We start from the raw sequence: 25425 nt of genomic DNA on the forward strand, positions 1-25425 counted from the left end.
CTACTCTGGCTATGCTATTTTGGCTTGCAGGCGTCATGTCACAGTACATTCTAGTTTTACATTTGATGGTTATACAGAAGACAGACTGCGCAAAAACTTCATGAAGATAAGTATCCAGTTGGCATATGTTTAACACAACAAGAAAAGCAAAGACAGACAAACTCCATCAACATAAGTAATTATGGATGACATTTAACTTGCAGAGAATATCAAAATACATAGAAAGAGCACAAGGCATTTTTATACCACAGCAACTAGCAAACATTCAACAGGTAACTGCTAACTTGTCAAAACACAGGACGATTCAGTCTTATGGCCAGATTTTAGGAGGTTATTGGGGGAAATTTGAAGCCACAAATATAAATGAATGCTTGTTTGACTCATTACCCATGTTAAGTTATGATGGTTTGTCAGATTTTAAGAATATTAAATAATTATCCATTCATGTATACATTTAGCTATTTACACAGAACACCTTTATGAGTACTGCTTTTAATTAGGATGAATGGAAAGCAAAGATTCACAAATTGTTACCTCTTTTCTGTTTCAATTCTACATTATGTTCAACACAAATATCAGACGGCCTTCCAGGGACTTGTACACAGTTCTGTGCATTTCTACCTCCTCCAGGTCACACGCATGCTTCACTGTAACGTTACATTGAATCCCTGACACAACCAGATATTAGGTAGGCCCTTATTATGTGGAACCTGTTTGTTTCATGGTAACTACCTAGTAATGGGTCTACATGTTACAATATACTGAAGAGGGCAAAATATTACCACATATAACAATCTTCTCCCCCTAACTAATGAACTCCATGTAGATGAGCTCTTCTTGAGAAACTGCTAGTAGCTCAGCAACTCAAGAATTCCCCAACATTTTATGGAACCCAAAGGTTCATTCACAAGAGCCTTGCACCTGTCCCTATCCTGAGACAGATCAATCAAGTCCATACTACCCCAACCCATCTCTCTAAAATTCACTGTAATATTACCTTCACGCCTATGTCTATATCTTTCTAGTAATCTCCTTCCTTCTAGTTTTCCCACCAAAATCCTATATGCATTCCTCTTCTCCCCATGCATGCTGCATGTCATGCCAATCTCATCCTCCTTGACTTTATCATTCTACTTATACTCGGTGAAATGTACAAGTTACGAAGCTCATCAACATGCAGTTTTCTCCAACCTCCTATCACTTCATCCCTCTTTGGTCCAAATATTCTCCTCATTATCCTCAACCTGTGTTCCTCTGTTAACACACTGGGGATGGTACACAAGAATCAGCTTCCGCTAACTACTGGTGGCAATTGGGGTCTGAGAATTTTTGTTTTCACGCACACATCAACTTTCCTGTAGCTGATGCCATCATGTGTAAGAATGATAACTTCTTAGTTCCTGATCATATGGTAGAAGCCTTGTAGATTTGTATGCAGTATTCTGTACCTTGCTTTCCACTTTTACTGTGTTATAAATAAATGTTTACAAAATCAGGTTTAAATTGCCCAGTCCAGAGGAGGGTGTAACTGAGCAGTATGACCGGCCACCAATGCGTTAATGTCAGAGACCAATTCCACACTCATTCAAAACCACAAGCAAAATCAGTTTTGTACATTCTAATTCTTTATGTTTTTAGGCAGCAGACGAGAAGACAAAACATTCTGGACTGAATGGTAACAAGCATTAACCAAAATTCAACATCCTCTTAATTTCCTCCTGAATAAATGTTTTGGTTTGTTACTGTCATTCCCACATATTTGAACTGTGCCACATTTTCAAAGGATCTATTAGCTATCTTTTCCTTCATGAGAAAACAAGTTTAAAATTTTAATTGTATGTCAATATTTTTTACCTTTTTTGGGAAAGATTTTATTAACAAGCGAGCATTTTCTTCACTCTGCAATGCCTCTTGATATGTTAGTTGAGGTTTACCAGTCAGAGAACAGCACCATACCAAAGAATTGCACAAGATTACACGCTGACAGAATTCCCTGCAAAATATATAGCTTTCAATTATTGCAAATTTACAACTACACAATGCTAACATACCGGGTGTTTCATGACTTTAGGGGGCATAACTGCAGGAGGTGATTTCCTAGGTCTATGTGATCAAAAAAGTTCATACAAACATGTGTCCGATTTTGGACGGTTACGGAGTTATGACCGTTTTTTCATTCCGGTACACGCCCTTGTGTGAACCGTGTCTGTCAGCTGGCTGGTCGCTATTTTTAGCCAGCTACAGACTGAGCGTTCTCGTTATCTTGACACTTGAGGTGTACCTAAGGCGGGGAGGGTTGGTATGTCCAGCGCGGTTCACAACCGAGCGGCAGCATGTGTTGAGGCCGGCGGCGGCATTTCTGAAAATCAGCTTTAAGCACCAATAAATTCAAATTAAAGGTAATTTCATGAAGTTAACTTTACATTCATACTTTAAATGTATAATGTATTATGCTGGTTTATTATTTTGTTATGTTTATTGTCAGTAATCGTTACCTTTTATTTTTTTTTTTTATATATATATTTATTAGCAATCAGAATAAAATACATTCTTTTAGCTAATTTGCTAATTTAAACACCGTCCTCGTGTGCTTATTGTGTCGTGATGAGGGCTCCTCCAATGAGAGATCCTCTAACCATCAAGTAGATCTGCGGGCCATAATTTCTTTAGCCTTCTTCGTTGTTGTTGTTCCAGTAGGGGCTGCAGTAATGTATTGCTATGGTGTCCTAGTTTATCGTGATGTTTTATGCTTCTTTCTTGGATGACTTCTTTGACGAATGGTACATTGAGATCGTCATGTAGGGTCTGATTAGACACATACCAAGGTGCATTTGTGATCATCCGCAGTATTTTGGACTGTCTTCGTTGCATTATGGCTATGTTCGATTTACTGGCGCATCCCCATAGTTCGATTCCATAGGTCCAAATAGGCTTTATGATGGTCTTGTATAGAAGTACTTTACTATCTAGCGATGTGCTGGATTTACTTCCAATGATCCAATGTATGTCTTTTACTTTTAGGTCTACCTGTTTCCTTTTTTTGGTTATATGCTGCTTCCAAGTAAGCCTGGAATCCAGGTGTAGTCCAAGATACTTTACTGTTGATGATTGTGGAATTTCAGTATTATTTATGTGTACGGCTGGGCACTGCTCTTTTCTCATTGTTAAGGTGACCTGTACAGGTTTGGTAACCTTCTATTCTGAGTTTAAAATGGTCATAACTCCGTAACTGTCCAAAATCGGACACTTGCTTATATGAACTTTTTTGATCACAAAGACCTAGGAAATCACCTCCTGCAGTTATGCCCTAAAGTCGTCAAACACCCTGTATATGTTAGCATTAAGTTGTACAGGGTTACAGCATGCTTTTCAAATGCTGAATGTCCTCAAATCAAACAAGTTAGGAACTGTCCAAGTTCCTACAGAAGAGACAATAACGAATGAAATTATACTGCTCACACCTTTCATATGTGGTTATCATCTCCAAACTATAACACAGAAACTTAATTCTGCAACATTTTAAGTGTGATATGTTTCATACCACACAGACAAAAACCAGTAAGTCTGTTCATTTGTTCCTTCCAGTTGAAGTACAATCATGTTATATGAGATCTGTGGTTTTCAAAGCAGTGAATTTTAAGAACCCTATTCTGAGATGTGACACTGTATACTTGAGTAAATAGCTACTAATATTTATGTCCAAACTGCCACCATCTCCAAGATGGAGGCTGAAGCTTCGTCCAAGATATAGGTACCTATCTATCTACCAAACTACAGAGCATCACATCCCAGATGACCGTAATCTTATAATATTATTTATACCTTCTCTGCTCAGACTTATAAACTGGAACTTACAAACAGAATTTAAATTTGCATACATCTGATTATGTGTGAAAGATACAAGGATGGGAACAACTGAACTTGTAGTGAGTTCAATCTTCATTTTAAAACTATTACAATCCAGTCTCACAGCTATGCAAAGGAAACTGACATACTTAATATATACCAACAAAACAGCCACAGAGATACCTTGGAAAGTCCACACATAACAGAAACAAACAATTTCCAGTCAGAACTGAAACAAATTTTTGTAACAATTTGTCCCAAGAACACAGCTTCTGTCTTAAGAGACTCTTCAGGAAATACTGTATTCAGCATAGGATTCTTAACAATTATAAATGAACTGAAGAAAGATCTTGTCTATACAGAAATTCAAGACAGTAAATTGCAATTTTAGTGGTCCTGGAACCTGGCACCAAATTTCATGGCCTTTATGCCATATAATGAATTTCTTATAAGGAGACAAAAGTTTTTAGTGTAGCAGAGTACTTACATTACTGACATCAGGTGAATCCAATGGCTCTAAAACATGAATGAATGAAAGGATGGATGGATGGATGCATGGATGAATGAATGAAAGAAGGGGGAGGAAGGGAGGATGACAATGATCATAGATCAACCTATCCTAGAAAGAAAAATGTGTTCTTACCCCATTAATAATAATGGGAAATGCAAACCAAATCTTAGCAAACAATATGGGAAGAGAGACAGCTATAAAAGAGATAATATAGAAAAAGATCCCAAAGAAAATGGATGTAAAGAGAAAGGACTGGATTCATTGGGTTAAGAAAAAGATCCCGTGCAATTACTGTAATTACTGCCACTGTTGTTTCATTTTATAAGTATTATTTTCATTGTGGTTCCAAAGTGATCTCCTAAAATGTTACCCATGTGGCTTCTGATATTTGTCAATGTACAGTATCAGGTCCATGGCAGAAGTTATCCCTGGGATTAATAAATTAAGCACCACACAATGAAAATGTATTGGGGAATGGAGGTATAGGTCCACCATTCTTGACCTTGGCATCAGGTGCAGGTGAGTGGTCAGCTTCATGCTTCACTTCTTTATACCCCAGGAAAGAGCCCCAAGTAGGAGGTTGTGTGGGACCCATAACTATAGTCCATTCGCGGAGATGAGACAGTAAGTGTAAACAAAGCAAGCCCTGTGTCGCCACAGCTGACAGCAAGGAGTGGACAAAGCGCGCAGTTACTTCAGTGTACTCACTGCATTCGGACGCACGTTAACCTGCATTCAGACTGAAGAGTGAACTTTGGACGCCCCTGCAACGGTACACGCATCACGTGATCGCTGCATGATTTCATTCAAATAGCGAAGGAGATACCGCGTGCATTTGTTTATGAGGACTCTCTCATCTCCGTGAATGGACTTTAGTCTGAAAGTTACAGAGAAGAGAAAGATCTTGCCCCAGGCAAGAATCGAACCCAAATTCCTCTTTGCTCCAGCCAATGGCCTTGTCACCATACTGACTGAACTATCCTGGCTCCCAATAGGTTCATGGACCATATAAATTTGAAACAATTCATTCACTTTACACTAGGAAACCAAATGACATCAGCAGCTTGCCCAGTTTATTTCACTATCAAAAAACACAGCCAGGAAAACTAACTACCAGTTGTAACAAATCAAAAGGTTCCATTACACTTTCCAACAGTCATACACTGACCACATAAATAAAAGAACACAATCAAAACTTTACAAAACTGACAATCACAAAACTCCACACTTTATTATGACAAATATCTCTCCAATAAAAACAATACAGAGTTGGTATCCATGAGTCTCTTAAGCTACTTGTGGAGAGCTGAAGTTCACTTTTCCTTTAGCTTCCTTCAAGGAGAGTTCTGTTAAGTGCCTGCAGTTTCCTGACCCTTTCAATATATAATATTGGGAAAATGAGTATTCAAATTAATGTAGCTCTCTATACAATCTTCAGCTTTCAACTGGGCAAAGATCTTTCCCCACTCTTCTACAACTTTGAAAACGTACAACTCAAATACCATCAGCACTGTTAAATTGTGGTGCAATCACGAGCAGCAGGTGACTCACAAAAATATTCAGAATAAATGAGCCCACATTTTGACATATTATAGTATTGAGCACCACCTATACGGTTTAAAACAAGTGCCATGTTATACACTACGGTTTTAGTTATTACCGCTATGTACTTTTTAAGTCAGCATTTCAATATAAACTCTAATAACAATCAGAATGATAATGACTGTTAGAAATGCAATTTTGAAGCCTCCATTACCAATGTAGAGCAAGGAATAGCAACCTATCTTCTTGATATTAATCTATAATTTATAGAAATGTCAAACTCGTAACAAACTTACTCATAATCCCTAAATATCTCATTAGTTAGCTCGCAGTAGAACACTTCTTCGTCATCTTCCAGATCGTGTGGAAGTTTCTTCTTCAGAAATGGCTTTCTACGCAGCAATGGCATGATAACACCAACAACTTACTTTGGAGGGAAATGACTGCAGCTATAGGGTTGCTGCAGTTGGCTTAGAGGGGCAAGTCTATTCCCAAACCTACAGACCACTTTCACATAATCGACAATATTACGAATACGTACTTTTCGAGCTTACACCAACGAAAAAAAAGTAAAACCCGCTAATAAATTACTTCAGGAATTACAAACCGCTGCACATTCCTACAAAAAAAAATTACACATTTCGCCATTAACGAAACACCAATACTCTCTTACATTTAGTACACAGACACAAACGACAGTACCCAAGCACTGCCACGGTAGGATAAATAGTGGGACGTTTGAAGAACGTTCAGAAACTGACACTGGTAGAACAGGTTAATGGAATCGATTCATGAATTCCGTAATGTAAACGGCTTCAGTTTGCATAAACTGGAATTTTCTGTTTACGAGACAGTACTTATAATAGCTGCCTTTGTTATGGCCAATCATATCGTGGGTGTAAAATTGCGTTATATATAAGAAACAAGATTTCTGAGGAAGAACTAATCGTTTACTTTTCTTCGGCACAGCATGGACGGCATGAACCGCATACAAAACGACTCCTCCAAAAATTCTTCTAATGCTGCATGTGCATTTCTTACCGCGGTAACGTTTTATTGAGCCGTTGTCTACAAAGAGTAGAAGGATACACATACAGAGATACAAACTGCAGGGATGGATTTATGAAACACGCCGTTGAGATAGGCCCAAATACAATTATATACATGACCACGTTTCACATTGATTACTTCAGGCATTAAAATGTTGATAGGAGGGATTCACAGACAACCAAACAATATGGTGATATCTTAAGAATGCTTTTCTGTCTTCACAATAAAGGAAGCTGGCTAAAAATATACTTTCTTATGCATATGACATGATGAAGAAATACGTTGTACAATGTGCACGACATTTTAATTCTACTAGAAACATTACAGCATTATATGGTACTGTACTTTTGCTAAGATGAATATTCTGCATTTTTAAATAGTGAGTATTTGATCATGTTATTTAGAAAACACAAATAACTTATATGTAGCGACGAGAAGCATGGATTCCACCAGAAACGACTTTGTTAGTAAATCGAATATATTCTACAATACAAGGCTCTACGGGATAGGGAACACCAAGGAAACTGGAAACTACAATGCAACCACAATTTCCGAGAGAAATCGCCGATTTCAACTGGTTTCCAGATTAGCAGGCGCACACTGAGGAAACTTTGGTTTGACTAGTTGCTCATATCATCTTAGGTGGGTATGTTCATCCGACGTACTGCAAGATTGTATTTTTCAATTTCGTGCACGCGCGTACTAATAGAAGATGAAAATACTAATCCTGTCATAACATGGTCGCAATCGAGACCGGCTGAGACGACGACCGCAAGGAAAATATAGGGATGTTAATTTGTTTTAATTTTGACATACAGTGCAACAGTTTTAGCAATATAGAAAATACCTGATTATGGCCATATACAGCCGAAACATATAATGTGGAAGGCGACTATATAATGTTACCTTATCGTCCGTCAATATGGCAACACTTGTTTATTCACTTCTTAATTTTAATTTATAATTATTAGGGACCGGATTTTTATGCCCAAATAACCCTTTAAATATGTATGCATTTATGCATGAAAAACTTCCGAAATATGCACTAAAAAATATGCATATAAAAATTTGTACCAAATATTAAAATTGATTTTACATTATTCCAAGACCAACAAACCAATATTTAGGTTCATTTTATGCAATCACTGAATGATTCACTTGCGATAAAAAGCTATACTTAAATACAAATCATGCAATAAAACCAACATATTTCATTACAAATTTAAAAAAACAATGGTACATTTAGCTCTCCGAACATTCAACTTCTCTTCTGTTGCAGTTCACAATTACTAAATGTTTTAGATATTCCATAGTTAGTCGCCTCCTATTGTCTTGTAAAATGTCTTTATAGCGGGTTAAAACTTCTTTCCACCTCACAGTAACTTAGGGGCACGTGTACAAAAGCCACTATTTGCTCCACTGTTAGTGATTTTTTACTTGGCAGTTCAGTAAGTTTACCAGCTAAAATTGTATACACAGGACCATGATTGAAAATTTGAACATAAAAATTAAAAAATATATACGATAAACATTTTAAAAAGGAAATATGCAGTATAAATAGAGATCTTAGAAAATATGATGCTTATTCATAAAACGGGCAAAATATGCATTTATATACACCATTAAACCATGTCAAAAATTTAAGAAATGAAGTAATTCATACATATATCTAAACGAGCATACTTTCTGGTTGCAAGAAAGAAATATGCATTTGCATTAAAATCCGGTCCCTAATAATTATAATTTTATACTGCATGTTTCAGCTCCAAACGGCCAACTTCAAGTGTCTTGATATGTTACAAATTTATTATTAAATTATGTTAAGAATGCTACACTGTCTTAGTCGGTGTTAAAATCACACCCTGTCAAGGTAAAACCAGATAAAATCCTTCAGTTTCTATTATACCCACGTTTGTTTGGTGCATTTTATTTCACCTCACACATGGTGTTGTCCATTGTTCATAAATGTATCACAAAACTTTGAGATACGGAAATAAAAGTGACCTTTCATAAGCAGAACACAATACAAAATATATTAAAGCCACAGCCACAAATAGATAAGTATAATAGAGGTGGAATTTATCAAATGAAATGTTTAGATTGCCCATTGAAATATGTCGGACAAACAGGAAGAACATTCAAGACCAGATATAAAGAACACATTCGCAACATAAAAAATAACAATAGTAACTCAGGATATTCAAGTCATATATTGAACACTGGACACACTTATGGCACTATAGCAGACACCATGGAAATCATAACGGGAAGAAAAGGAAAATATTTAAATACACTTGAGAAATACCATATTTACAAAAGTAGTAAAAGAGATTTACATATGGATGACACCAACATCGACACACACAACCCTATATTTAAAATACTATACAAAATTACACAACATAACACTATACCCTCCCCCATCTCTCCCCACAACCAGGTCATTCTATCAAATTCTCCATAAGGATCATCACCAGTACAGGTACAATAGGACATATGGAAGCAGATGTACCGAGGGGACCTAATATGGATTCCACCTCACACTATGAAATCTTAACTATTGTAAACAATTTTAAGTATATTAACTTTATTCTCTTATTGTAATCAGCCAATGTACAGTAACTGACTTGTCCTATATCATGTAACAATGATCTTTGGGGACAAAACATGTAGTGTCAAAGTGTATAATGTTACACTAAAATTAATATTAAGAAATGAATAAACAAGTGTTGCAATATTGACGGACGATAAATACATGGACGTTAAGTTATACAATTGCAACAGGATGCTGAAATACAGAATAATAAGTTGCATTTAAGATGAAAATATATGCGAAATAACTGACATTAATGCAACAGGATGCTTAAATACAGTTCTAAGAGAAGAAAACACTGGGGGCATCCGTTCTATGACAATTTAAACTGAGGCAATTATATTGTTCCGAAACAACTTAACCTGGATCCTGACGCCGTCTCATGAGAAATTCTTTCCCAAACCAAATCTATTTTGTCCTGCCTAGCATAGTCTGGGTGGTGTTTGTAGTATAAACCAGGCTCTTACTCAGTTAACTGCACAAAAACAAAATTAGCAGCTTCGGCAACCTTTCACTACTACTATTACTTCATCTTGAGATCAGATACTCTCAACACAGTGCTTAATTACCTGAAGTCTATATTTTATCCTTAGTGTGAGAGACCAAGTTTCACGGCACTATTATTGTTTTGGGCATATTAATCATTATGCTTTTAGGTAGCAGGCAAGAAGACAAAATGTTCAGAACTGCAAGCACTGCACAAAACTAATTTGCTTTTAATATTTCTGTAAATCGGTTACTTGTGTATTTTTGTCATTCCTGAATATTTGAACTTTGCTACATTTTCAAAAGGTCTATTGGCTATCTTTTACCCTCATGGTCATAACAGTTCACTTCACAAATGAAAATTCTGAGTTCATATCTTTGCATCTGCTGTGTACTGGAATGAAAGGGCACAATAGACACAACCTTTAGCATGACTGTATATGAGATAAGTATTTTTGGCTATAATAAAAATAGGACATGACTTAAGGGACACATTTTAAATACTACTTTCCAATTCCTGAGAAATTCCATACACCACTTTACAGTAATTTTCTCCCCTATTTACTAAAATTCCTACAGTTTCTCATTAGTATGAATCAACTACACAAAAGTGACAAGACCTGGTACATTTTGATAGGCTCTATTGTGCCCATGCTGAAGTGTACAATCCGTCTGAAAGCTGTGAAATAAGTTACTGTTTTCTCAAAGTGAAGGTTATTTTCAAGCAATACATTCCTAAGAGATATAAATGCTTCGGTATAACGATTTACAGTACATGACACAGCTACATAGACTTACAGTAGGAAAGGATACTTGAGAAAGACCATGCTGAATGAAACACAGATAATATTTGCTATATGCAACAGTGAAAAGTGTCACTAGGACAGCAGAAGCGGTAGTATATGGACAGTGTTTTCTCCCCACCATATTTATTTAACCACATGAGCTGTCAACAGTTACAGGACAGTCACACAAAACAAAATTAAACTGACAGTAAGATATTAAAACTGAAATGGTTTAAATTTTAAATATTACTCGTATTGATGCATACTCAATGCTGTACACACACCTAGGAGACAGAACTAAAATATTCAGCAAGTGTAAATGAAAAACAGGTGCCAAAGGCATTCACTGTTTATTTTCTATTTTAGCAAGTCTTTAATAGAAGTATGACATAGTCTGCTATCATTACTTCCCTTTGACTGATAACTTGTATTCCAAATCACACAACTTGTTTTCCAACTCTGCAGTAGAATATGTCTGAAAGAGAATGTAAAGAACATTTTACCATATATAGAAAATACATCAAATGGATTCAACACTTTCAGAATATAGCAGACTCATGATTATTTGCTTTGTGGATCAATTTCAAGATTTTTACAATCCCAAAGTTATTGATTGTAGCTTCCTGTAATGAATCAAGTGTTGCCAATTACATCTGTTTCAGTGATGCTTTATGATGACTTGAAACAGACCATACATAAAACTTCTCACCCTGTTGGAAATTTCCATTTTATCATTTCATTGCTTTTTGGCTCAGCCTATTATCACTGAACAAAGGTTGTTTTCTTCTACTGGAAAGAAATCTGTCTCCCTGTTCACTGGCCAGTAGCAAGTAATTAAGTTATTTCAAGACTGAATGTAGTGTGGATAATGAAAATTACCAGATTTGTGGATTACACATTGTTAAATTACCTACGCTACTTCTCTCCTCCTTTACTGGATAATAAAAAGTTTTGGGATATGAAGTGTTCTGTCTTCTGGGATATAACACTGTGTAGTCTGTCAAAAGTCAACTGACATTTCAGAGGAACATGTTGTCTCCACCTTCAGGGTCAAAGAATAAGCCAGATAAGAAATCAAGGTGAAGCAGGTAGCAAGTAGAGTGATCAGCTTGCTAAAGTGTTGGATTATATATGAAAGGGGAGGTGAAATGCAAGACAAGAAGTCAGTTCCCACTGACTTGGCCACAGGACAGAATGAATTAAGGGGACTACAAAGATGACTTGCCAGTTCCCATTGGTTTTCCCACAGGAGGCAAGATCACGATAACCAGCACGACCCTGAAAAGGGCTGTGCTGGTCTAGAAAAAAAATGGGAGAATCAGTAAGGGTGTGGTGGGTGAATAACAGGAGTATAGGAGATAACTCATGTACATGGGTCCTATACATGCAGTGGAAGATATTTTTATGAGCTTAATTTGCATAAAGTGTAACTGTAATATTATTTAATGGAAACTCATTGTTCTGCTCTCAATGTTCCTTTTTATTTATGTTCTGAAGCTTTCATGGTCCTCTTGGGCAATCGAAGACTGTAACTATCTGATAATGCAGACTGATCTTCTGCAATCCACATTCATATCATTAAGAACGCATAGGTGCTAATAAAAATATAACCTACTCGCTTTCTTGTTTGTCTGTATTTGACTTCTGATTCTTCTTCAAATGGAGCATTTTCCTGGAAGAAATTATCGTCATTAGTTACAGTATTAGGAAAAATATTGATTTGTGAAAAATATATTAGATCTAATATAAAATGTAAACATCTGTAATAATCATGCCACCTTTCTATGAGGTATTATATAAGTCACTCCTTAAATATAAATTCTGGATAAACTATTGCAAGAAAATCTTGATACTTACCCAGAACTGGAAGTATTCAGGTGAAAGTCCTTCTAAATGAAGTATGCGATCCTCAATTTGCTTAAGGCGAGAGTAGATGTCTTTTGGCACAGGACCATGTAGTTTCAAATGGCATTCTGCATTGCTCAGTCTCTCTTCAATTCCCACAGGACCAGCCATTCCAACAGATATATCAGGCTTATTTGGAGATTTTTCATTCACATTCATTTTAAAAAGTGTCTTTACTGGATCTTGAGGGTTAGTACAGCCCATGGATCCTGGATCAATACCTCTTGTCTGTGGACCCCAAGGATTCAACACACGTCGAACTTGACACGGAAAAGGACAACATATAAATAAATATTATATGGGTAAAAAGGCAAAAGGTAAAGCTATCCCTGTAACAGGCCGTGAAGGCCCATAGGCTTGTGAGATGTTGAGAGTCCCACATTATCTAGACCAGTGGTTCCCAACCTGTGGTCCGCAGGACAGTTTATTTTCATTCAACTTTATCTTATCATGTTCCTCACACCTGGGATATTTTCAATGTGGCTGCATGATTTGGTAAATTTAAAACAATTCAATGACCTCATCGGAAATTAAACCCGTGACCTTCCAGCTTGTAGCATATTGCCTCAACCAACTATGCTACCGCATGCCCCCATTATACTTTAGAAGTCAAACAGTTACTTCCAGATCGTCTCCCTGACTTCAATGAATAACTATTCCTGTTTTCAGTTAATGTCTTCAACTACTTACCACGTAGATGACTTTTACTGTCTTTTCTTCTAATTAACAGGGCATCAATTCTTGCACATGAGCTATCACTTGCTGTCGCATTGCCATGGTAACAAAAGTCTTGGATGTTTCCCAAATTCACCTGCTCTCGTTTTCGTTTAATGAATGAACTGATGCGACATGCAATCTGAAAACGAAGAAGGGCATTTACATATCACTGATTGTTTCAGTAATCATTTCCCCCTAAAAAACCCACAAAAACCTTAATGATAAGGAAAAATTATGCTTTAATCATAATTATGGCACCACTTACACTACATAATAGTACATCAAAGTCACTAAAAATGCTTGTATGAGTAACAGCAAAAGAGAATTTTTACTTCTTTACGTGACATTAACAAAAAATCTCTTCTTCTTACAACTACCATTCACGCCTAACTACATGAGCAGACGTCCTTGAGAAGCTAACAGTAGTTCAGCTGTTCAAAAAATTCACTTCACATAAGTCTTCCATCTTCTACACCATATTACGGGGGCACGTGGTAGCGTAGTTGGTTGAGGAACTATGCTACAAGCCGGAAGGTCGCGGGTTCAAGTCCTGATGAGGTCAACTGACCTAATCCTTCCAGCCGCACTATGGCCCTGGGGTCAACTCAGCCCCTAACAGAAATGAATACCAGGAATATTCTTGAGGGCAAAGGGCAGGTGGCGTGTAGGGCTGACAACCTTGCCACCATCTATGAGCCGATTGTCTAGAAAATGTGGGAACCTCAACATCTCACAACCCTATGGACCTCCACGGCCTGTTACAGGGATACATTTATTTTACTTTTTACACCATATTCCAAAAAACTATTATTAATGTTATATGACTGCAGGAGGTGCAGTTAAAACATTGAAGGTATGGTGGAAGGCAATTTTCATATCTCTCAAAGCAACAAATTTCATTATAACAAGGAAAATGAATAATTTCTCTAAATTAATGAATCTTAGTTTTAACCAGGATTAAATCTGACACTTATTTTCACCTGATTGTTAAAAATGCTTCTATAATATGGAAATCTTACTTCTTTGCATCCAGCTTTAATTTGTATGAAGTGTGGTGGCACTTCTGTAGGCACAGGATAAGGCTCTTGTACATCTGGGACTCGCACTTCTTCAGATGACTCCAATTTTATCTTATCCAGCAAGATTTTGCCTGCTGAACAAATACCAATCAAATATTGTCACTCCAAAGGCAGCCTGTTTTATCAGATATCTTCTGTAATTACTGAATTAATAATGAAGAAAGTCGTCTTCTGGGTTTAGGCACCGTGTATTCTTCGTTTTGGCCGACGTTTCGGAGGAACGTAGCGCCTCCATCTTCAGAGCAGTTGAATGGCTTGGAATGGCTTCCAAGCCATTCAACTGCTCTGAAGATGGAGGCGCTACGTTCCTCCGAAACGTCGGCCAAAACGAAGAATACACGGTGCCTAAACCTAGAAGACGACTTTCTTCATTGTCATCGCCGTGAAAACCTCAAAACTTACATGCTTTAATAATGTTTCAATCTGAGAAACGCTTAGTGATTGCGCTTTTGTTTCACCACCATAACACAGTATTATAGAGGATAAAATAAGCTATATTAATTGTTGTCCAATATATATTTAAAAAAAAAAGAATAAGGGAACACACATATGTAAGCTACTAAAAGTAAATTTTAGGCACAATATTCATAAATTCCAAGTTAATACCATAAATCATTAATTATCATAAAATTTAAAACAAAACTGAAAGCAAAACTGTAGGCTTGTTGTAATGGTAGATTGTTTTAAGCATCAGTGATGTGGACCTTGATTGTTTCATTACTCTTTGATTAATCTTAGTACTGGAAGTCTTACATTAAAATAACATTAAAATTAATAAAAAAATCTAAATTTTGGTTTATATAAGTCAAATACCTAATCCTTCCAGCCACACTAGGCCCTGGGGTTTACTCAGCCTCTAACAGAAATGAGTACCATGAATTAATTAAATAATTTTCCTGGGGAGTAAAGTGCAGCCGGTGCGTAAGGCTGATAACCTTACCGCCATCTTTGAGCCGATTGTCTAGATAGTGTGGGGCCTTCATGGCCTGCTACAGCCAATGCTTTACTTTACTTTTACTTCATAAAGGTAAAGCTACCCCCATGCTTAATTAATTAAGCCCTATGTCATTATGATGTATGGGGGAGTGGAGGTATAACTAAACTATTCTTGACTGCAGTACCAGATGGAAGTGAGTGGTCAGGTTCAAACCCCAGCTGCAGGTACATAAAATATACAGGTCACATTAAATTATAAAATTTTCTGATAAAATAAAAACAATTTGTGACTCTATACAGTGTGAAGAGGTTTGATACTGTAACACGGAAGAAACAGAATGACAGGAACACATTAAGTAGGTTTTTGAAAGAAAATAGTGACAATTTACTAAGTTTTATTCAAAAGACATTGAAAGGTAATTTTAATCCACACACATACAAAGTGTCACAGGAATGGGTGGTGGCAAGATCTCACTGCCTGGCCAATGCACACCTCTTGCTCAATTGAACTACCAAAATCTTCCCTTCTGTAACATTTAGGAAACTGTCAGCAGACAAAAAAATTTAAGAGCTCTATCTTCTGGGACAGAATGCCATAGCAGAGTTCTGCTTGCTACCTGCTTCACACTGATTTCTTGCTTCGTTCATTCTTTGACCCTGCAGTTGGATGTAACATATTCCTCATAAACGTCAGATGACTTTCAATGGAGTATATAAAAAGAGACTGAGGTCACCTGTCAAGATTTTACAGCTTTTGCTGCAGGTGATATGCCTATACAGAGAACAGCAGTGTGTGAATCAACTCTCATTTGTCAGTGCAGTGCAGCTGAGTGAAGTAGTAGTGAGATTTTCAGTGGTCAGTTCAGTGTACGTCAGTCAAGTGAAGAGTGAGCATAGTATTGTGACCAACACTGATGCTGTAAATTAGCCTGGTCAGGTAGGATGGGAGACCACAGACGGGATGTTGGGTGGATATGTGGTGTCCCACAACATATGGTGGGCAGGTCATAGCTTTCATGCCTATAAGTCACGAGGGGGAAGGACCGCATTCCTTCCCTTTTTTTTCTAGAGAGCCTGGGAGTGGGGGTTGTCGTCATCATCATCATCCTAATGATGAAGGTATTTAGAGCCGGTCTTGCTCACAGACATATCCCATTGCCCTGGAGAGTGGTCAGCGTTCTATTCACACCTAACCAAGACACACTATATCCAAGCTAAATCCTTCCATCCTATCAGTCTCACCTCTTTTCTTCTGAAACCACTGGAGAGGCTGGAGATATTTATTAGATGAAGTCTCAATGAGACAGCCAATGCATCTTCATCAGCATGCATACCAGACAGGCAGGCACATAGAGACTGTCCTTCATGGTCTGGTTCATAACATACAATGGTTGCTTGAGGATAGGCTTGCTACTCTGGGAGGCTTCCTGGACACTCAGGACCCATTTAACAAGACACCTTTGAGTCCATGCATAAGGCAGCCAAAGATCATGGGGTGGATCATAATTCAGTGAGATAGATCCGTGAAATGCTCAGAAGTCAGCAGATTGTGATAGCCCAAATGGGGTGTCTAAAGAGGGCATATGTTGGTCAGAGGTGTCCAGAGGGAGGAGTCCTGTTCCACCATTGGTGGAGCATGGTGGCCTGTGGACTCCTTGCATGGCCCAACAAAGTTCTGTATATGCAAGGTTATACAGGTGACCAGTGCATGTTGAGAAATGGAAAATTTCAAAGCACCCAGCCTTCTTTCTAATGGGTACTGGTGACGTTACCTTTACTGTCTCAGGGCTCAAAAGGGCTCTTTATAGTATAAACATGGTGCAGGGTCACAGATCTGTCTGTCAAGCCTCAGATGGAACTTGTGCTCTTCACTAAGAAAAATAAGGCAAAAGGCTCCATTGAACCTGCTTTACTAAACACAATGCTGCATCCTACTAGGTCGGTGAGGCAGCTATGGGTTATATTGTATGCCAAGCTGACTTGGAGGTAGCATGTTTAACAGAGAATCAATAAAGTCTATGCCCCTTTTGGCAATGTCATAGGACTATTGGTAAGACCTAGGGTCTTAAACTAAAAATTGTGCAACGGCTTTACATAGATGCAGTAGGACTTATGAGTATGCTTATGTAAGCAACAGTTGTGTAGTGGCCAAGAGCCAGTGTGGTCATGATCAGGGCTGACCTTCAATGTCTGCAGAGGCTAGCATATGCAAGCATCACTGCATGGCTCCTAGGGCTGCTCTTGAGGTTTTCCCCAGTCTTCTGCCTTTATTTGGTGACAGAGGCTGAGGCTAAGACCTCAACTTGCAGACTCGGTAGTATACATACATGTGGTTAGTTGAGTATATGTCGAGTGTATTTTAAGCTCTGTTTGTTTTTTTATGGCTTGGACATGTTCTTTATATGAACTTTATACATACGTCCTGTTTATCCGACGTATTTGAGTGGTCATTCATTGCATTTTAATTGACATACTCTGCTCTGATTATATGCTGCAAACAAATTAATTAACAGAATTAACACATATCCAGTTACTAAAGAAGATACAGACCAAGAATTAAAAACTTTATGAGAAATATTAGAAAACAATGATTATCAACAACAAACAATACATGCAAAACAAAAAACACAAAATTCCTACTAATAACTCACAAGAGACATAAAAACCAAATGGGTCACCTTCACATATTATGGTCCTGATAAAAGACCAATCATTAAATTATTCAAGAACAGTAACGTAACAGCACTCAGACCTACTAATACAATACGAAACCACCTAAAACCAGAAGAAAAAAAAATAGAAAAATATATAATCAAAGTGGAGTTCACCAATGGACCAATGAATACAATGAATGACTACTCAAATATGTTGGACAAACAAGATGTATGAGGTACATTTAAAGTCTGATATAAAGAACATATCCAGGCCCTAAAGTCCAACAGAACTCAAAATATGCTCAACAATATTCTCCACAGGCCACACATGACACAATCGTCCAAACATTAGAAATAATATAAATTTAAAACAAAGGCCAATCACTAAATACACTTGAACAATTTCACACATATAATTTAAGTGAACAAAGATTAGAAACAAAAGATATCTTTGCAGACATACACAACTCCATATTGAACCTAATAATAAAAATATATCGACCATAACAACATATAAAATGCACCCCCAAACATACTCCAACCACCACCCCTATCAAAATATAACCAGCTCCTCCCACAAACACATGACCTATGAAGCATGTCCACCATGACGTTAACCAACAGTTAGTACAAACAGAACCACAGAATGGGAACAACTGCTATCTAATAGCAAGAAGATGTAGCACCCCTGTACAGGACATGATACAACATACACAATAACTTCACCACTGTCACTCAAAAGAAAAAAAGAATATAACATCAATTACATACAGAAAACCACCATATAATATGTGCACGAAGAATTAAAGAACAATTCAGACTCCCATGAAATCCCTGTAACCTATGATACAACACCATAGACTTGTATTTCGCAGTACAATAAATGGCAAAATTTGTTAACTTTTAACTGAGTTATAAAGTTTTACAGTTTATGACTAATATTAAAAAAATATAACAAAACACAGGAATTATAATGAAATATGGATCCACATTAGAAATACAATTCAATGATGAGTGGTACACTTCATGAAAACTGATGAGGATTCAGCTGGATTGAAACATGTAGCAAGCATACATAATAAACAAATGTTAATACAGTAATGTTGGTATATTTATTATGATTTATTATGAATTTGTTGCTGATGGTTGTATAATAAAACTGCATGTCATTCTGCCAAATGAAAAATACAATATGAAAGGTGATCACATATTCTATTTACATATGAACTTCATACTAAAAACATGCCATTAATAAGAAACAAAGTTAACAGGCAACATGCAGAATATAATTTTAAAATTAAAAATTTATCACCAAAAATAGAGTAAACGGTTTTCACGAATTCCGAAAACCATAGAACAGCTTAATTCACTTTCTGCACAAAGTATGAATTTTTGCAAATGTTGTTTTATTTGAAACCTTGTGTGAAAACTTCGTACACTGGGGCTCCTACTGATTTCAAACATATTTAATGTGCTACGCCTTGGACTTGTTCACACACACACACACACACACACACAAAAAAACATAATTTTCAAATGCACCATAATTTTGCCTATAACAGAAACAGTGTAGGGTTAGAAAGTAATAATCAAGGGTAGTCTATGTACTTTTCCATGCACATTCCTTATTTTCCTTCCACTCGGCCTGTTCAGAAGCATAAACTTCTTTCTTCCAGATAGGTGTTAAAGATTTAATGGTATCAATAGCATACTGGACAGCTTGAAGAGCCTCTGCTCGATGTGGTGAAGATACTGCTATCACCACACTTGCCTCCATCACAGGCACAATGCCCAACCTAAATCAAAATACAAAAATGTAACAAAGTAACTAACAGATGGTTATTTAGGTTCCAGCTTACAGAATTAGAAAACCTAGAGAATACAAATACAGCCTTCCTCCACTTACAAATCTGATGGTGGAATATTCAGCAACACAGGATCTCTTTGTAATAACTGTTCACAGATAGTGTACATACAAAGAGGTTAGTAGTTTAAATTAGTATAGAATATGTACAATCATGGCCCAGTCTCACAGAGTTCTTTTATCACCTTACTGCCTGTATAGTGTTAGTTCCACACTTGTGAATTCATAAAGCCGTAGCAAAAGGCAGCCATGGACTTGAACCACCGTTTTGATATATAGTATACAGTGCACTCACATTTTATGCAAATATGAAACAATGCGATATAAAAAATATCAATAAAGTCACTCTTCCTGCACAAAGCTTGAAATAATGTGAATCCTCCTAAAATTCGGCAAAAATCACATGTTGCAAAATTGGTATTAAATTATGACACTTTTACATTAAGCAAAGTCTTGAGGAATGTATCGTTACGTAACATATGACTGCACTGTATACTGTCATGTGTTAGTGACCAGCCAGGGGGTTTGTATTTGTAATTACTGAATACTTATAACCACAAAAGATTATAGAACTCTCACTAAAATACGAACTTCTGGCCATCCACATTACACTGGTCCCTCCTTAAGGCTATTCGTCCCAAATAGCCTATCGGTGCATCACAATGCCTTTTCTGAGGGTTCCTGCTTGTTGAGTCTTTTTGCGGTTAGGCTCCCCCTCCTGCAGTGACTATCTCCAACTGCTATCACCACTCCCTCCTTAAGGGCGCTTGTCCCGAGCAGTTTCCTGCTAATGTGCCAGTACATTCAGATGTATCACCATCATCCAAAGTCTCTCACCCGCTCTCTCTCTCTCAACAGTGGGAGTCATAACTCCTGGAGTGGCAGGTGCTGCTGTATATCCGGCTCTTCTTATGCTAATGCTGCTTCCGTTTCTGCTTCAGGGGGGGTTAACCCCTCAACATCATCCATTCCATCATTCCCACTGAAGTTCCAACAATATGTTTCGCAATCTTCCTTCTGAAAATCCCATATAGGATCTCCTTGCGCTTTTCTCTGCTTCCCAGGTGCAATAGCTGTCCTGATCCCCACCCTTTATCCTCTAACGTACGGACTTTTAAATTGCCAGCAGTCCTGTACGGCCGGAATTTAAATCACCCTAATTACCATTGCAAACTTCCAGAAAAAAATGCACATTTTTCATTCTATGCAACATAGAAATATGAACTAAAAAGAACCTGAAAGACTACAAACTTTTCTACATATACATAAAAGAGCAAGTTTTACAAATGAAAATTATCTGTGAATATTTTGTCATGAAATGCAAAATATAATCTTTATTATATATGTTATGAAATTCCAAAGGACTTACCCATTGTTTTTTCTTCAACCTTCCTCATCTAACATCTAACATGAAAGCTATTTTTACTCCATAAAATACTCCATACACATTAGTTACCTGTGATATATAGCTATGTGTTCCACTTTCCACTTTCTGCGTATGTCTTCGCATACTTTCCTCATTGTCTTCTCTGCCATTGGTTCATATGCTTCATATTCCAATTGCACAACCTGTTATTCAGAGAAAAATAATTTAAGATTTGAGGCTTTCATGGCGGTGACTATGATGAAAGCAGTCTTCTGGGATTTGGCACCGTGTATATGTGGTGTTAACCGACGTTTCGGAGGAACGTATCGCCTCCATCTTCAGGGTAGAAGAAAAAATATAAGAATTCTGCAAGCGGAGAGACCGTGAGAACCGGTAAAAGCAGACTGTGTTGGAAATACACAGCTATATAGAATTCTTATATTTTTTCTTCTACCCTGAAGATGGAGGCGATACGTTCCTCCGAAACGTCGGTTAACACCACATATACACGGTGCCAAATCCCAGAGGACTGCTTTCTTCAAAAATAATTTAGTCACATGAAATATTTTTAGAGTTTAGAACATACAACACAATTTGTTATGCCTTCTTATTTAAACAGCAATTTGAGGACTGAAACTATATGACTGGATAAAGAAAATCCAAACACCCACATGACTCAAGCTTATCATACTACTGTGCAATGACAACTAGGAAGAAAACTGTCTTAAATTATTTATGATTTCCAAGCTCAACTAATGCAGATGACCATGAATCTTATTTATATTAACAGCACCATCTCTCTGTATGTGAAAGAATATTAATTTCAATCGTTAATATTGTAGTGTTCTGCCTAAAAGCCGGAATATCTGACCAGAGTGGGCGTCCATTGCTAGACAACGGCTTGTTAAAACACGTGGCTGGGGGAACAAGGTGGAACAGACCACCGCTGAGCAATGCTTGGTAAACACTACCTAAAAGCCGGAATAGTGAAGCCAGACAAGGAATTATCCATTCTGCTGGCATATGTTCATGCATGTTTCCAAGACAACATATACATATCAGACCGTTACTACAGAAATGTAAATTAGAACTAGTGCAGTTCTGGCAGCAACGAATACACTACCTACTGGTGCATGGAACATGCAAAATGGAACCCTTCATCAAGGTGTCTTCTAGACTGTCCAACTGTCAGCTATAAGAGACCAGAACAGAAGCGAACAGAACAGAGGAGAGCAAAGCTCAGAGCAGAAGAAACCAGCTCAGCTATGACCCAGAAGAAAGACTAGCCAGGTGGCATTGTCTAGAAGACCTTATTTCTGAATGATTGTAACTGCAATTGTAAACAACTTATCCAATAAACAGCTTCATCTAATCTGATCCATCTTACAGCTCAGACTTGGCCTCTATTAACTTCCATCTGTCTGGTTCAGTAAAAAACCACCAGCTGTGTCCTACCACCTCTGCAAATTGTTCTGCATGCAGTAAAAGGTAGTTATTCATGTACTTAATTATGTATAATTAAGCATTATGCCATGAAGACATATGGGGGGGGGGGGGGGTATAGCCCCAACATTCTTGACCTCATCCTACATCAATTCACCTAGACCAATCAGAAAAGCCTCTTTGTGGCATTTATAGTTGGTGACAGTGAACATAATAATAGACTTACCTGTTTATTCTCAAAATTATCTCTGGTAGTGCCAACAAAAAGAGATATAGCACCACATGAAGGTGATGAAACCAAGTTTGAAATTTCTTCAACACTGAGCTTTGAATTCAAAATTTTCACAAAATTCATGGTTAAAGATAACTGTATGTTCCCCTTATATCTGTAAATTTAACCTGAAAAGAAAGAATATCTGTAATTACAAACTACTAAACTACGAGGGTAAGTCAGAAATTATCCGCCCTTTCTCCATAACACATCTTTAGGTTTGTCACACTGCCTTCTATGCATGCATTGTTAGAGCTGGTACTACTGTGGTCACGTGATGGAAATTTTACCTTGATCGCATCATTTTCCTTGATGCTGTGACAGCGTAAACATGGCCGCTCTGCTAGCAGTGTGCACCAATGATTAACAAAGAAAAGTGAACCGATTTCTCCGACTGGAAGGTGTGTCAGGGGCTGAAATTCATATGTGGGTTCATCATTATGAGCCAGAATCCAAAAGCCAGAATATGGCGTGGAAACACCCGGGATCGCAAATGAAGATGAAATTCAAGACTCAATCTTTCGTGGGAAAGGTGATGCTAACCGTTTTTTGGGACTCAAAAAGGCCTATACTGGAAGAGCAAGATACAGGGATTTGCTGGCCAACAATCTGAAGCCAGCAGTTCGCATCAAACGCCGAGGCCTATTGTCGAATAAAGTGTTGTTGCTGCATGACAATGAACACTCACACAAGGACGGCAAGACCGTTGAAACCATTAACCATTTGGGTTTTGAGGTGCTGGAACAGCCTGCCTACAGCCCAGATTTCGCCCTTTCCGACTATCATCTCTTTGGACTGCTAAAAGATGTTTTACGAGGTTTTTGATTTTCTACGGACAAAGAAGTGGGGTAGCGGTGCATAAATGGTTAGGCGACCAACCGAAAACCTTCTTCGTGGAGGAAATACACAAGCTTTTGGGACGCTGGACCAAGTGCATCGAAAAGGGAGGACTATGGAGAAAAATGAACTACTTGTTCAACCCCTACTTTTCTATATATGGATTGGTAAAACAAGAGTGCGGATAATTTTTGACTTCCCTACGTATATGGAATATTTTTGGCATACTGTCAATATGAGGAACATACAGAGGAGCTTCATAATTTGAACTCTCAACAAAATATGATTATGATGATGAAATCAAGGAAAATAAGATGGGTGGGTCATGCAGCATGAATTGGGAGACTAAAAATGCTCATAACTTATTAGATGAGAAATCTTGATGGAAATGACCACCTGGGAGACCTCTGTGTAGATGGGAAGATATTAATATAAATATTCTACAGAGACAGGAATAGAAGCCACACAGCAGATTCATTTGGCTCTGGACAGGAACCACAAAGGCATAGAATTTCTTGACTAGCTGTGTGATATTAGCTTCCCAAGCAGGAATATGGAGTTAGTTAACTATATTATTCTGAACACTGTCCAGTTTCTTAAACTACAAGAGGAGTATTTTGGAAATTGGTCCTGTTCATTTACCACAGACAGGAAATTGAGTCCACTGAATCCATTGATACAGCTATCACCAAAGCCTGAATGAAACAGAACCAGTTCCCAAAATATTGTGGCCTAAGAAAAGCAGGACAATGGACTGACCATATACAAACTATCAATAAGAAAGAGTATTACACACCATCATCAGCAACTTAGGGCACAGATAAAGAGCACAGAGCACCATCCCTCTTTCAAAGTTACTCTCTCAGTTAGACATAAGAAGTTCCTTACTTTTTATGAAACCATGTTCACAAGAGCCACAACCTGAGTCAGACAAATTCAGTCCACACTCTCATATCCCACTTCCCTTAGATCCTTTTTAATACTGTCTTCTCATTTACATCTAAGTTTGGCAGTGGTCTCTTACTTTCTGGTGTTCTCATAAAAATTTTGCATGTAGTCAATTCTTTCGCGTGTTATAAGCTCCACCCATGCCATCCTCCTTGCTTTGGCTATACAAAACGTTTTGAACTAGGAGGCCATTTTGAGCATGGGCCTGTGTAACTGGATGTTTCTGCAGGTGTGTAAGAATGTAAAAAATATGCTAAAATAAAGTACAAAAACTATATCACTGTATCTTATTCTGGACCACAAGGTAAGACAGGTCTTCAAATTATTAAACAATAGGAGAGTTAACTGAATTGTGTTAACCTTCCAACAAAGAGTTGTAGTTCTAATTTAAATCATGATTGTCCAAAAGTTCTTGTGGGTATTTGCAGATCACAGACAAATACAGCTTTCTAAATGTCTCAAATCCATGGCAATTTGACATATAAAGGAGGCATATACATCACACAATTTACTGTATTTCAACAAGAAAGGAAGCTATTTCAATAATTTTCTTTCTTTCTTCTTTTTCTTTCTTCTTTGGGGGGGGGGGGGG

General features: G+C 37.5%; 2 protein-coding genes across 12 annotated transcripts in view; both read right to left on the reverse strand.

Annotated features, from left to right (window-relative positions):
* The window catches only part of LOC111863868 (bromodomain adjacent to zinc finger domain protein 1A), an 81114-nt gene extending 74489 nt beyond the window's left edge, over positions 1 to 6625 (reverse strand). For both annotated transcript variants that reach the window (XM_023850638.2, XM_023850640.2), the window contains exons 1-2: positions 6196 to 6625; positions 1855 to 1993 (exon numbers count right to left, since the gene is read on the reverse strand). In XM_023850638.2, coding sequence (XP_023706406.1) covers positions 1855 to 1993; positions 6196 to 6308 — 252 coding nt within the window. In that variant the 5' untranslated portion in view covers positions 6309 to 6625. The remainder of the gene's footprint in view (positions 1 to 1854; positions 1994 to 6195) is intronic.
* Positions 6626 to 9693: 3068 nt separating this feature from the next.
* Positions 9694 to 25425, reverse strand: part of LOC111863843 (molybdopterin synthase catalytic subunit) — a 23829-nt gene continuing 8097 nt past the window's right edge. For 8 of the 10 annotated variants that reach the window (XM_023850585.2, XM_023850584.2, XM_023850587.2 and 5 more), the window contains 8 exons: positions 23004 to 23176; positions 21425 to 21537; positions 19713 to 19900; positions 14455 to 14588; positions 13409 to 13574; positions 12671 to 12978; positions 12429 to 12485; positions 9694 to 11288 (listed from right to left, as the gene is read on the reverse strand). In XM_023850585.2, coding sequence (XP_023706353.1) covers positions 11217 to 11288; positions 12429 to 12485; positions 12671 to 12978; positions 13409 to 13574; positions 14455 to 14588; positions 19713 to 19900; positions 21425 to 21537; positions 23004 to 23132 — 1167 coding nt within the window. In that variant the 5' untranslated portion in view covers positions 23133 to 23176 and the 3' untranslated portion in view covers positions 9694 to 11216. The remainder of the gene's footprint in view (positions 11289 to 12428; positions 12486 to 12670; positions 12979 to 13408; positions 13575 to 14454; positions 14589 to 19712; positions 19901 to 21424; positions 21538 to 23003; positions 23177 to 25425) is intronic. The other 2 variants (XM_023850588.2, XM_023850589.2) reach the window with 2 other exon arrangements.

The sequence above is a fragment of the Cryptotermes secundus genome, unplaced genomic scaffold (genome assembly GCF_002891405.2).
Source record: "Cryptotermes secundus unplaced genomic scaffold, Csec_1.0 scaffold46, whole genome shotgun sequence".
NCBI classification, from domain to species: Eukaryota; Metazoa; Arthropoda; class Insecta; order Blattodea; family Kalotermitidae; genus Cryptotermes; species Cryptotermes secundus.